The 14,912-nt window shown below is 41.0% G+C and overlaps 1 protein-coding gene across 3 annotated transcripts in view; it reads left to right on the forward strand.

The window, feature by feature from the left end:
* VLDLR (very low density lipoprotein receptor) overlaps positions 1 to 11,892 on the forward strand; it is a 35,701-nt gene extending 23,809 nt beyond the window's left edge. Inside the window, exons 12-20 of one of the 3 annotated variants that reach the window (XM_060409407.1) lie at positions 320 to 538; positions 1,844 to 1,962; positions 2,532 to 2,671; positions 3,006 to 3,147; positions 3,974 to 4,120; positions 5,117 to 5,200; positions 5,582 to 5,662; positions 6,519 to 6,688; positions 7,601 to 11,892. In XM_060409407.1, coding sequence (XP_060265390.1) covers positions 320 to 538; positions 1,844 to 1,962; positions 2,532 to 2,671; positions 3,006 to 3,147; positions 3,974 to 4,120; positions 5,117 to 5,200; positions 5,582 to 5,662; positions 6,519 to 6,688; positions 7,601 to 7,636 — 1,138 coding nt within the window. In that variant the 3' untranslated portion in view covers positions 7,637 to 11,892. The remainder of the gene's footprint in view (positions 1 to 319; positions 539 to 1,843; positions 1,963 to 2,531; positions 2,672 to 3,005; positions 3,148 to 3,973; positions 4,121 to 5,116; positions 5,201 to 5,581; positions 5,663 to 6,518; positions 6,689 to 7,600) is intronic. The other 2 variants (XM_060409405.1, XM_060409406.1) reach the window with 2 other exon arrangements.
* The last annotated feature ends 3,020 nt before the right edge of the window (positions 11,893 to 14,912 follow it).

The raw sequence follows: 14,912 nt of genomic DNA on the forward strand, positions 1-14,912 counted from the left end.
GTTGCTACAACTAGAATGGCAGTGGTAGCTTTTTCTTATTAGGAACTGTAGAAACTCAGATGATAGTTACTGAAGCAGATAGCTTCACTTAAGAGTATGGTGTTCTTGCAAGTAGAATGCAGACCAACAACAAGATCACCTACAGTGTTAGTAATTTGGAATCGGTAAGCAGCATGGTTACATAATTTGAGTGTTGAACTATGGGGTTACTAGAGTTCATTCTGAACAAAGTAGTTGACCATTTTGTGAGCAGAAAGTCCATTCTCCAGGCTCCGATGGTGTCAAACTCTTAAATTTCTTGTGACCTATTCTGTTTCAGTGCCTCAATTGATGACAAAGTTGGTAGACATGTTAAAATGATCGACAATGTCTATAATCCTGCAGCTATTGCTGTTGATTGGGTGTACAAGACCATCTACTGGACTGACGCGGCTTCTAAGACTATTTCAGTAGCTACCCTAGACGGAACCAAGAGGAAGTTCCTGTTTAACTCTGACTTGCGAGAGCCTGCCTCCATAGCTGTGGACCCGTTGTCTGGGTTTGTATTCTGTGTTTTTCATCACATAGACTTTCAGATGCTATCTGTGTAGGTCAGGAGCTTTCCTCGTGCCTAAAATAGTACTGAAATCCCAGGATTTAACAGCTCCCTACAACAAAGAATTATCTAGTACAAGATGTCAGTGGTGCCATAGTTGAGCAAGCTGGGAGTGAACTCATCTATATGACAGGCCTTCCCTGAGCAGATGACTGCTAGTTCACGTGAATGAAATAACAATTCTGATTTGAGATACATCAAAAGCTGTATTTAACCCTTATGCCCACCCAGCTTCTGTGCATGTTTTACACTGAAGTATAAAGAAAGTAATGGCAATCCACTCCAGTATTCTTGCCTGGAAATATGGAGATATATATATATATGGAGATATATATATATATGGAGATATATATATGGAGATATATACACACACACACACATATATATACACACATTCTTTTTCATATTCTTTTCCCTTATGGTTTATCGCAAGATATTAAATACAGTTCCCTGTGCTATACAGTGGGACCTTGTTGTTTATCCATTCTATATGTAATAGTTTGTATCTGCTAATCCCAAACTCCCAGTCCACCCCTCCCCTCTCCCCCACATCCCTCTTGGCAGCCATAGTCAGTCTGTGAGTCTGTTTCTGCTTCACAGATAGGCTCATTTCTAAATGCAAGTGATTTAATTTTTGTCTGAACACTTTTATCAGGTTAGCTCTGAATGATCCAACCTAAGTAGTCACATGAGTTGTGAGGATTTTGGTAACCACGTTATCTCTAGGCTTTCATCTAAGTGTGCAAGTTGTCTGAAAGTCCAATGAAAATAAATAAACCTCTCTAGAAACATTTCACTGAGGACTTCCTCCAAATTGCCCCTAAATAATATAGGAAAGCAGCTATTAGCAATTTGACCAAGGCTGTAGTAATCACAATTGACTCCCATGAAGCCTCCCTAGAACACAGCCCAGCCCTGAGTATCTGTAAAACTTGCCAGATACTCCTCTTTTACTCTCTTGAAAGCATTGGCCTTTCATAAAGGAAATATATAACCTGTGACTTTGGGCTGAAGTTTAATGTCAGAGTTACATAGTTTAATATCAGAGTTACATAGTTTAATATAGTTAATAATGAGCTTGTTGATCCAGAGTGTTAACTTTTGTTTACCCAGAACATAACTTTGACCCTGAAGTGGTACAATTTATACTCTAGAGTTTCCCGTTTACTCTTTGAACATATATATCTCAAGCTGCAACTTTATTCCTTCCAAACCACTGAAGCTGATTTCTAATTTAATTCTTCCCAGCTTTGTTTACTGGTCAGACTGGGGTGAACCAGCTAAAATTGAAAAAGCAGGAATGAATGGGTTTGACAGACGGGCGCTGGTGACAGCGGACATCCAGTGGCCTAACGGAATTACACTTGGTATGTGCTTTCTTCCTTCCTCAACCATGGTTCAACTGTCTGCAGAGTGTTACTAATCTCTATAGTGAACGCTGGACTATAGCAGACAACTCTAAGGTTCCTTCTTAAGCAGGGATTTGTGATGAGAAGAACCAAACAGTGCAAGTGGAATGGTGGACTTAGCAAATCACTTGCTCCATAATTACTAGCTTTTCTACCCATCTGGGGCTAATCTGTGACATGAATTAGGTGAACTCTCATCATAAACACTCCTGACCTAGGTGCCTTGCATTTCCTGAATTTCAGGGTACTTCTGGCTCCTTAAGGGGAGAACAACAAAATGCTGGCCTCTTTTAATACTTCTATGATGTCACTAATACTTGAGTCAGTTACTTTGACAATCTCAGGTACCCCTTGAGTCCCCCCAGGTGTATGTGGGTGCAGATTCTGCATGCTGCTTCACAAGATTTGGGGAACCCTGTTAAGAACCCCAGCTAGGGGAGGAACAGTGAAAGCAGAGTGCTGGATTCCTTAGATATTTTAAATGGAAGCAGACCAGTTCTGACTTCTGACCATTCTTTTCCTACCAGACCTTATAAAGGGCCGCCTCTATTGGCTGGATTCCAAATTGCACATGTTATCCAGTGTGGACTTGAACGGCCAAGATCGCAGGATAGTCCTGAGGTCTCTGGAATTCCTAGCTCATCCCCTGGCACTCACAATATTTGAGGTAAGATGTGTGTCTCACATTTAAGCGTATACCTCTGAGTTACTGTAGCAGCTTGGAGAGAAAGAATAGGGGAAGGAGGGAAGGATGGAGGGGCATGACTTGAGAAACCTAAACCTAAACCTGGGCCATCACCCGGAACCTGGGCCAGTGGACATGCTGATCCCTCATAGCATTTTAAGAACCTGAACTTGCTTCTCTTAGAGTTTTACATCTGACGTCCCAACCCAGCCTTAAATAAATTTGATCCATTAAATTGGCAGTAAATAATAATGACCTTAGAGACTGACTCATGTTGATCCTACATGTACATACTAATTTGGGGGTTCTGTTTTAGGATCGTGTCTACTGGATAGATGGGGAAAATGAAGCAGTCTATGGTGCCAATAAATTCACTGGCTTGGAGCTGGCCACTCTAGTTAACAACCTTAATGATGCCCAGGACATCATTGTCTATCACGAACTTGTACAACCATCAGGTATCGTGGGGAAGCAGAGCCCCTCTGGCTACTTTCAGGGCAGCAGCCTGACACAGAGCCCTCTGGGTATCAGCAGCTCCCTAGTAACTCAGCTTGCTCCGTGATGGAAATTTCCCCCCACTGGACCCTCCCTCCAGCCCTTCAGACCTGGTGCTCAGTATAGTCTAACTTACAGGTCAAAGAGCTTCAGAACTTCAGCTTTTAGCTTCCCTCCCAACTGTCAGCCTCCTGACTTTTATATCAATCCCTTCCATCCCCCCTTGGCATTCATTCCTTCTTGCTACAACTATTGCACTAAGTAGCTTTTATGCCATCACCTTTCCCTCTCTCTCCACCGTGACACCTCTTGTATGGAATTGTATAGATGCTCAAACACCTCTGGGCATGTGGTCTCCTGCTCAGAATACATGACTGGTTCTAGCTAAATGAAACCTCTAGGCCTCCCCGTAGCTGGGTTCCTCCCATTCTGTGGGAGTGAGACAAAGCCAGAAGAACATGCTTCTCCCCTTCCTCTGAGCCTTGGCTGCAAGCTTTGGACCGATAGTGAAGCTAGGTCTGCTCACTCACCTCTTTTGCCACCTCCTCCCTCCATGCATCTATGTACAGCATAACTCTTTTCCTACTTCCAAGAAGTTTTCTGGCTCTGTGTGTCCTTAGAGCATGCTGCCTGTACTACTATTTATCCTTCATGAGTATTGGCTTAACTTTAGGGGTTGACAGAGCAATCCTTAAAGACAAGGGCTCATGTCTTCAGCATCTAGAACCAAGCTTTATGTGTAGCAGGCACTGGAAGACCCATTTTGAAAAGACTTTTCTTTCTGAATAGGTAAAAACTGGTGTGAAGAAGATGTGGAGAATGGAGGATGTGAATACCTCTGCCTGCCAGCCCCACAGATTAATGACCACTCTCCAAAATACACCTGTTCCTGTCCCAATGGATACAATCTAGAGGAGAATGGCCGAGAGTGCCAAAGTAAGGCTTTCTTCCTTTTCAGCCATAAGCAGGACCTACAACAGGCAATAGGATAAAACACTAGCTATGAAAACTAGCCTGGATTTTAACAATTCTGTTTTAACTCACTCTTGGAATCAATTAGAGAACGTATCTGCTACCAACTCTACCAAGAGTTCGCATCATTCCTTGAGGACTGACTTCTAACTCACATAAGATGAGTTTATAGGTTACTGTTCACTCCAGCACTCTTGCCTGGAAAGTCCCATGGACGGAGGAGCCTGATAGGCTACAGTCCATGGGGCTACAAAGAGTCGGACATGACTGAGCGACGCGACTTCACATACCGATTTGTACCAATTAGTCCCATAACAGCACTGACCCAGCCAACTTGCAGATTCTTAAAGTCTTAACATTGTCCTCCAGAGAAAGGGTCTGAAATGAGGCTTAAAGAATGCCAGGGTTCCAAGAAAACTTCTGGCCCCAGTGGGTGACATTATCTTAAACGCATACTTAAATGAAGCTTGCATCTTGGTCTCCTGTCCTTAGCTTTTGACTAAGTGGCAAATTAAAACTTACATGTTGTGAATTAGGATCTCGTAATGTGAGGGTTTTATTAGCATGATACTGAGTCCCTGCAGGGACAAGCTCAGTTTACTGAGAAAGCAATTACAAAACAATTTGACAGTGAAACTATTATGCCTGGTAATATGGTTTTGAGAGCATTTCTTGCAACTTCCAGGAACCTGGGACTTTGCCTAGAGAGGTCATTAAGTGTGGCTGTATATCTTTTCAAATTGTCAAATTCCCAGTGCTTACAGTTCTGCCCAAAGACATGTGTATCTGTGGTTTTGCTGAGGTTTCCCTTAGTTTTGACACATCCACCATGCAACTCGGTTCAGCAGTGGTTTGTCAATTTCCCAATGTTAAAATAACCCACCACATGGCTTGTCTGGACTAAAGAGCGAGCCACTCTGGAACCTTGGCATTAACCAGGTTCTTGGTTTTATAATTCAGGTACTGCAACTACTGTGAATTACAATGAGACAAAAGATACCAACACAGCAGAAATTTCTCCAACTAGTGGACTAATTCCTGGAGGTATTGGGTTCAGTACTGCAAACGGTTAATCTCAACTAACAGCCACACTCATTGTACCTGTCCCTTATATCATTAATGCAGCCTTTAACTCCTTGTTCTGCCCCTAATTGGTAACCTGTATTTAAACTCCAAAGACTTAGAACCTGCAGCTCTTAGCCTGACCTGACTTAGTAAGACATCTGTGAGGGAGCTGTTCGTGAAATGGCTATTATAACATGAGACTCTCAAATACTTCTAGAGCAGTTGTTCTTGGTATACAATTGGAGTAGATACTGAGCAGCAGTGGTGGATGCAAGAGGGCATGAGGCTCTCTACCAGGTGGGTGAATTTCTAAGTCTGAATTCAGATCCTCCTAAACGGATTCCCTTTATTCCCCTGTAGGGATCAATTTGACCACAGCAGTATCGGAGGTCAATGTTCCCCCTAAAGGGACTTCTGCTGCCTGGGCCATCCTTCCCCTCTGTAAGTACATTCCCTACACATCTGGGTCCAAGGAACTTCATAGATACTGGATGGCTGTTTCTAGTCCATCTAGAGAGGCCCTTCCTGTAGCTCCTTGTACTGTCACAGCACTCTGGACACTGAATCACCCTTGCCCCCTCCCCAACCTGGCATGCTCGTTTAAGAGTCCATAACCTTCTCTACAGTGGTGTCCTTAGCACGGCAACTGGCAGGCATGAATGTTCAGTTGTTATGTACAAGGTGCTCATTGCTTTCTACTTCAGAGTTGTTTGTCTGGCTTTATCCCCTTTCATAATAAGTCCCTTCCAGTGAAGAGCACTTTTCTCTTCCCCTTCGAAATATGTATAATGCTTCATACAGAGGAGATACATGAGTTCTTAAATGATTTGTTGAGGAGTTATAGAAGGTACATTAAAAATAGTTAAGCCTTTCCAAGCCCAGCGAGAAGAACCTCTAACACTATTCTAGGGCATGTGAAGTGTGAGGCACTATGCTACAGTGGTCTCTTTATCCTAAATTATGGGATTCCAAGCTTAGCTAACTCATCAGGAGGACCATCTGAAGAACTCTCCAGAAGCTTCTGAAATTTGAACTCAATCAGCCTGGGGAGGAGCCAAGGACTCCACAACTGCCCAGACAGAGGTGTCTAGCTATGCATCAGAGGCTATAGAACAATACAACCTCTGGTCTGATCTTGTTTTAAGCTCCTACCCCATTTATATTCTAATTTCTAGTCATCCCAGCTTCCTAAAACATGAAGAGTTTATTAGTTAACAATCATGGATTCTTTAGCATCCTCCTTTTTTGTATGTTTTGAGACTAGACCTTGGTTAGTCACCTTCTAACTTTTTTTCAGTGCTCTTAGCAATGGCAGCAGTAGGTGGCTACTTGATGTGGCGGAACTGGCAACATAAGAACATGAAAAGCATGAACTTTGACAATCCTGTGTACTTGAAGACCACTGAAGAGGACCTATCAATAGACATTGGTAGACACAGTGCTTCTGTTGGACACACGTACCCAGCAGTAAGTCAGCTCTGTGTCTTTATGTACATGACTTGCAGTCAGACATTTTAGAAAGGAGGCCACAACACAAGCTGTGATTGCCTGGGCTGGAAAGAGCCATTAGAACCATGGAGTCACCAAATATTGGGTTGGTCAAAAAGTTTGTTTGGGTTTTTCATAAGCTATTATCAAAAAACCCAAACAAACTTTTTGGTCAAGCTGGTACTTCATCTACTCCCTGAAGATTAGACAGTCTAGCCTGTTAGAATTTAAGTCAGTTGACAACTGTCTACCCTGAACAGAATGACAAGTCAACTTAAGGACATCATTGTACAATTTAAGATATTTGGGGTTATGGAAGCTACATGTAAATATTAGCATGAACCAAAGATCTCCTTTTTGAACTTAAAGCAGGTGCCTGTAGGGTGGATGACTTAAAGTCAGTGTATTGAGCAAGGTTCATGTAGCCAAGATGACCAAATGCTTGAAAATCACCTATCCCACTTCATAGAGCTATCCTTCCTTTCAACACTGGAGTCAGTCACTTGATCTTCAATTGAAACCAACATGGATTGTTTAGCCTTCACTTTTGGAACAGTCTGAACAAAACAAGTGCAGAGCTGTGGTGAAGCAAGAGTGGTTGTCAGTTCATGCCACATGTGTGTCTTTTCACATTTTTATCCATAATCTAAGCTCATTCAGGAGAATAGGCAGAATCAGTCACACTATTTTCTCTCTCTACCCAGCAAATATAGTTGAATTCAAGTTAAAATGCATTAGTGATGCAACTCAGTACAATTTGGGGTCTGGCTTCCCTTCTGGGCACCTTTGGTCTCTGAATGAACAACTCAAAAACAAGTTTTGCTTTAGAAAATGAAGTTGCTACCAACAAAGGAATCACCAAACTCATGCCATGCTTTTTCGGTTCCACAGATATCAGTTGTAAGCACAGACGATGATCTAGCCTGACTTCTGAGACAAGTCACGACCTTTGAGGTCTGAACCAGTGAAGCCCCCCACTTTGGAATGGTAACCAAGCCAGCAGCTGAAGCCTCTTTCTTCCTCCCATCGGGAAGAACATCAAGATATCTTTGCGTGGATCAAGCTTGTATACTTAATCATTTTTATATTACTTTTGTAAATATTCCCATCCACATTCTCCTTCAGTTTTGGATGTGGTTACCAAAAGTATCTGTAACCCTTGAATCTCTAGACAGTATTGCCACCTCTGGCCAAATATGCACTTTCCCTCGAAAGCCATATTCCAGCAACGAAACTTGTGCTATAGTGTATACCACCTGTACATACATTGTATAGGCCATCTGTAAATATCCCAGAGAACAATCACTATTCTTAAGCACTTTGAAAATATTTCTATGTAAATTATTGTAAACTTTTTCAATGGTTGGGACAATGGCAATAGGATAAAACGGGTTACTAAGGTGAAATTGCCAAAAAAAAAAAAAAATTTGTAAACTAATTTTGTACGTATGAATGAAATCTTTGACCTCAATGGAGGTTTGCAAAGACTAAGTGTTCAAACTACTGTACATTTTTTTTCCAAGTGCTAAAAAAAATTAAACCAAGCAGCTTAACCATGGTTTGTGCCTATTCATCTAGGATGAACTTCTGTAAACAGCCTGAGTAGTATCAGGTGTTCTAACTAAATATATGAGCTCTAGATCTTGATGTTGTATAATGAAGCCTATAATATGGCTTGTTTCTCTTACAATTAAGTACTAAAAGAATGAGGTACCACTTAATACTTGCCTCCCCAAATATTTCATTTGGTAAAAGAAGCTAGTTTAGCCGGTTCCTAGAACCCTTTGAGGAAATTTCCTACTCCAGTTAGTTTCCTGATTCAGTAACATATGCTAAAGATTTCTATCAATTCTTTCTGTACTTGTCTCAGATTTCTGTGTCCTAAAATTGTGTATCATTCAAGGAAAAGTGCCTTCCAATGCATGGGTAAGAACTTTCTTCTTTTACACATCTACACCATCGACCCTGAAGACAGCTAGGGAGGTAACAGTCAGTGTCATTCTTGAACAGTCTAAAGCAGTGGTTCTCAGTGGGGTTAAGGTCGGCATCTACATCATCTGGGAACTTGTTAAGCACGCACATTCTTAGGCCCTACTCTGGACCTGCTCAGTCAAAAGCTCTGAGAGCAAGGTCCAGGAATATGTGTTTTCAGAAGCCCTTCAGGTGATTCTGATGTAAACTAATATTTGAAAACCACTATTTTAAAGTGACTTCATGGAGAATCTATAAGGTGATCTAATCTGTCAGGCTTGCTGGCATAGAATGAATTCCTTCTATGGACAATTTTCCAAACGTTTAATATGAAGAGTAGAAAAGGACACTGGTAGAAGAAAAAGTAGCTGACAACTTGTGTAAGATTTCCATCAGATGGGCCATTTCTTTCTCTTAAACCTCAGGAAGCCAGCAAGCAAGGGAAGAAACAAAGCTTTAACCCTGGGAAGATACTCCCAGCCCAAAGCAAGGTGACGGTCCACTGCAGAAGGAGCTGCAATCTTTGCAGATTGATCAGTGCAGTAGCCAAAGGAGAAGAGAAGAGATTTTTGAAGAGCTAAATGGATCAGTGGATGAGTCAGAGTCCACTTGCATATGGAATGTAAATAAGACAGTTGTCCTTTGGCTTGTGGCTTAGGTGAAGAGATCAATAATCCTAGATGAGAAGGTGCTTCTGTCATCTTGTTTAATAGATACCCTCTTGTGATTCCACTCAAATGGATGAGAGTGAATTCTGGTGTGGACCTTTTTTGTGGGGGTGTGGAGGTCAAGCACACAGAGGAAAAGGATGAAGTTGTGAAGGTAGGCATCTCTGCCTGCCACCTGTTGCTTCATCTGCAAATAGTCATTACACTAAACAGGATGTGGCCTGCTCCTGTGAGGTGTCTGGAGCATCTGTTTACGAGTAGGTGAGCATTCATCCTATATAAACTCTAAAGGCCATTTGGTTGACTGGGACTTTGACCTTCTTCTTGTATAAAACCCACTGATAGGTTTATTCATTTAGAGCAAAACAGAATTCCTTCCTTGGAAGCTTAAAGACACCAGTGTTTCCCATTATAAGGTTTTTACAATATTAGTCCACTATAAAGCCCAAAGCCATAGATTTTAAGAATAAACCCAAGCAGATCCTCCATCATCTCCTGGATTCCAGTCCCTGGTAGGACTTCCAGGTTTTAGGTCCCAATTTCCAACCTTCAAAGAGTCTATAGCATCTCATTCTTTCACCTTGCTCTCTACAGAAGTAACCAAGGACAGAAACTCTACCTTAAGAGGTGCATACTCACTTGAAGAAATGTGGTAACTAGATATTTCTATGGAAATTAGAACAGTTACATGGCTAATCAATTCAGCATGAAGTAATAGTTCATGGGAGACTAGAGCCTTGTGCATCGGGAGCCACACAAGAACTTTAAGACTCCAATGTAAAACCTATTGGCATAAGTTTGCTATGTCTCTAGAGTTCAATATGGGAAATGAGAATTAATTAAGAGGTAAAGTATGAAGCTTAGCAGACACTAAAGAAGGATGTTTGAAGTTAAATGAGCCTGTCATGCAAGTCACAGAAAGGAAGCCCTCTAGAGACTTTACCAGCTGCTACAAAGACTGATGATAAACAGATCTGTGGCCTCTGGTAAAGAAATTCAGTCAAGGTTTTGAGTCCAAATTTTTAAATGGCCTTTGCAAGCTATCTGTTTGGTAAGAAATATTCCTAGTTGTTCAGTCAGCTCTTAAAACATTCTTACAGCTATTTTAAAGCCTCGGTATCATTACCAAGCCTCTGGTGTTCTATTCTTGATGAACACAAGGCAAAAAACTGGAGACTTCAACTCTGACACTTGCTTCTGTTCCTTATATCTTTGGAAATCTGATAACCCTTCTCAAAAAATGAGAAGACAGGCTTTAAATAGCAAAGATATAGGGCACTGGAAGAACTGCCTCTTCAGTTAACACTTAGAAACAGAAGACCTAAATTGAAGACTACCTTTTAACTATCCTCACGCCCAAGCAGAAGATCCTGATGGGGGTATGCGCCTGTGTCATGCAGTCTAACTGGAGTAATTTCCTAGAATTCTCACCTTGGGAAGCAGTTTATTATTGTGAATCCAGTAGAAGTTGGAATTCTCGCTTTTAATGGTGGGGAAGCTCTTAAAACACATCTACACTTTGGCTGTAACAACTTACATCCAAGAATGAGGACTACAACCTGTTGGTCTTTATCACTCATTTGGGGTCCTCAGCTTAAATGGACCTAAATTGTGGAAGTTCTGGAAAACATAAAAAATGATCTTCACAACAACCTGAATAGGTAAGTATTATCTCCAATTTGTAGATATGAAAACTGAGGTGGCAAATAATGGGTGATTCCAAACCCTGTGTGCTTACTGTCACTCCTCTCAGACAAAAAGGCAGTGCTGTGTAAAGGTTAAGTTGAATGTCACATTGTGTGTTTGCTGAGTTTCCTTTACTAATGACCTTGGATGCTTCTGCATTTTCTCAGACACCCATAGTAACTGGCTTCCAATATGGCACCATGAGGAGGGTATAACACTAGCACCTCCATGTCAGGTTGGCACAGAATAAATGTTTGTTCAGTGCCAGGCCTACAAGATGCTAAAAGTTCCAGAATTATTTTCCTTGGCAATGGGAAGTAGAGTAGATCACTGGATTACAAGGTGAAAGATAAAGAGTCCCCAAAGGAATTTATAAACATGCAACATCATTCCTGTGTATGAAGACATTGGGGAAAACAAACTATTACACAACATATCTTAAATATTAAGGTTCTCATAAGGACATACCTGCCCAAGAAGACAGACAGACCTGTGACTTGAGTCCATGGGTTGATGATGCAATACCTAACCCTGGGTCTTAGGTATTCTGGAATCTACCCATGAGACCTGGGCATTGCTCACATTTCACGCATGCACAGAGGGGAAAGAACTCTTGGAATGAAATGACTGGCTTTGACAAAACTCTTGTTTTTTAAAATGTCACTTGATAGCAAACTATGACTTAAGAGTATGTAAGGCCTCAGAAGTCCAGAGCGTACAACCAGTTATCATGCTCAGGATCTTCAGAATTCTAGAGGCACATGTTGGAACACATCCCATCCTGCTCACCTGTAGATAAATATTTCTTTTATTAATAAACTGTACATGTAACTTAAATAAAGTTTATTTTTGAGAGAATTGTTGTGTCATTGTTTTTTAGTCACTAAGTCATATCCAACTCTTTGGGAACCTCTGGAGTATAGCCCACCAGGCTCCTCTGTCCATGAGATTTCTCAGGCTGAAATACTGGGTTGGCTTGTTATTTCCTTCTCCAAGGGATCATCCTGGATCAGGGATGGAGCCCACATCTCCTGCATTGGCAGGTGGATTCTTTCCCACTGAGCCACAAGGGAAGCCCAAATTGTTAATAGCCTTTCCTTTTTCTAAAGAACTTTTCCAAAAGTTTTTACCCAAATCTTTCTCCTTTCCTCAACTGAAGATGGCTCAGTTACTGCTTTCTGGGAAACAGATCTGGATACATCAAGTTGAAAGAATAAGAGACGCCCCATTTCTGCCATTTTTAGAGGTCAATTTAGTGTCTCACCACAGGCAGCCAATATTTCACCCTCTCAAACCTTGCCTCTCCACCTCTCATGAGAGAAATGAAAATCAAAGCCACTATTACCAAGGAATGTTGGGCCAGAGCTTCATCCCTGAGGATGACAGAGAACGGGCCCTGAAGGGAGGAAGCCCCAGGGTGACAGGACAAGGCAGGCCTTGACAAGCAAGAAAAATCATTTTGATACTTTCTGCTCATCAGCTCTTAAGAAGTCTGTATTGAAACTCATTTATGATAAGGCTGAATTTTTGTGAGCCTTAGAGATAAATAATCCATCTGAAACTTTCCAAGCAATGGCTCCTAAATGTTTGGGTGCTAAACCTTGAAACTGGGATGGGGAATAGTGAGAAGAAAATAAGGAAATTGAGGGGAAGAGAAACTGTTAAAAAAAAAAAGTCTCTAAAGGACTTCCCTGGTGCAGGCAATGCAATGCAGGGGGGGTGATCTCTGGTTAGGGAACTAAGATCCCACATGCTGTAAGTGCAGTGAAGTTGCGCAGTCGTGTCAAACTCTTTGTGATCCCATGGACTGTAGACTACCAGGCTTCTCCGTCCATGGAATTTTCCAGGCAAGAGTACTGAAGTGGGTTGCCATTTCCTTCTCCAGGGTATTTTCCCGACCCATGGATTGAACCCAGGTCTCCTACATTGCAGGGAGACGCTTTACCATCTGAGCCACCAGGCAAGCCCCACATGCTGTGCAGTACAGCCAAAAAAAAAGAAATTTTTTTTTAAAGCTCAAGAGAGAGTCCTTAATGAACTTAAGATTCACTTAATGAATGAAGTGTTGAGTGAATACCAGCTTTGCAGTGAGAGAAATGTAAATTTGGGTGTTTCCTACTCTACTAGACTAGCTACAGTCATAGGTAAGCTGCTTACCACCCAAACTTTTGTTCTTCTCTTAAAATCCTAACCTCTAATTGCATAGAGTCTTCCTAAGGCAAAAAGGCAACATTTATAAAATGCTGTACTCAAATAACAGCTGCTATTTCCTTTCCAGTGCCAAAAAATTGTAATTTATTTCTCCAAAAACTATCATAATTCATTTTTTTAAAAAGTAAAGTTAAAATTCTTCACTTGTGTCTGTTTGGAGATCTGATTTTGGGCTGCACTCATACTAATCCTATATGCAAGTATTCCCTCTGAGGTCTCCCCTTGAAATTCTAGCCTTTGGAAATCTTTTTCATTCCAGGAAATCAAGATTAATGGTGCTGTACCTATGAGCTCTGCAGAAACCCTCATATGTGTGACCTTCTGCTGATTAAAGAGCCAGAATGACTAATTTAAGTTCACTGGTTATACACAGAAGTCTGTTTAACCAGTGGGGGAAGAAGATATTAAACTTTGCACCTCTCCAGAAGGTGAGATTAGCTTGATCTTTGGATTTATCATGCTAAGCTAATGTGATGGGCCAGTAATCTGAGAAATGTGGAAGAACACTAAATTGCAGGTTTGAATATTTAATTAATGCTCTAGGCTCTTATTTAGAGGAATTTCTTGCCTCCTGGTTGATTGAGGGCAGAGTATGGTTTAAACCCATTGTCATTTATGTTTTCTTAAATTCACCCATTTACAAGTGAAAGTTAGGCTGAGAATAATTCTTTAAAACTAAAAGCAAATTTGCCTTTTTACCTGATCCCAAACAATGAGTACTGTGATTTCCCAAAAAAGGGCTTATAAATGCTGGAGGATGATTTTAGATAATTAGATAAGAACAGACATTTCTTCACTGGCTTCAGGGGACCTACAGGACAGTTTCAGAAAGGTTCTAGAACTTTATAATTGGCATATCCTAAATTGATCATGAGAGATTGCAGCCACAAAATTGAAAGACACTTGATCCTTGGAAGAAAAGCTATGACATCCAGACGCCTTCACAGCTGAATTCTACCAAAAATTTCGAGAAGAGCTAACACCTATCCTACTCAAACTCTTCCAGAAAATTGCAGAGGAAGGGAAACTTCCAAACTCATTCTATGAGGCCACTATCACCCTAATACCAAAACCTGACAAAGATGCCACAAAAAAGGAAAACTACAGGCCAATATCACTGATGAACATAGATGCAAAAATCCTCAACAAAATTCTAGCAATCAGAATCCAACAACACATTAAAAAGATCATACACCATGACCAAGTGGGCTTTATCCCAGGGATGCAAGGATTCTTCAGTATCCGCAAATCAATGTAATTCACCACATTAACAAATTGAAAAATAAAAGCCATATGATTATCTCAATAGATGCAGAGAAGGCCTTTGACAAGATTCAACATTCATTTATGATAAAAACTCTCCAGAAAGCAGGAATAGAAGGAACATACCTCAACATAATAAAAGCTATCTATGACAAACCCACAGCAAACATTATCCTCAATGGTGAAAAATTGAAAGCATTTCCCCTAAAGTCAGGAACAAGACAAGGGTGCCCACTTTCACCGCTACTATTCAACATAGTTCTGGAAGTTTGGGCCACAGCAATCAGAGCAGAAAAAGAAATAAAAGGAATCCAAATTGGAAAAGAAGAAGTAAAACTCTCACTGTTTGCAGATGACATGATCCTCTATATAGAAAACCCTAAAAACTCCACCAGAAAATTACT

Source organism: Ovis aries, chromosome 2 (assembly GCF_016772045.2).
Source record: "Ovis aries strain OAR_USU_Benz2616 breed Rambouillet chromosome 2, ARS-UI_Ramb_v3.0, whole genome shotgun sequence".
In the NCBI taxonomy this organism is placed as follows: domain Eukaryota; kingdom Metazoa; phylum Chordata; class Mammalia; order Artiodactyla; family Bovidae; genus Ovis; species Ovis aries.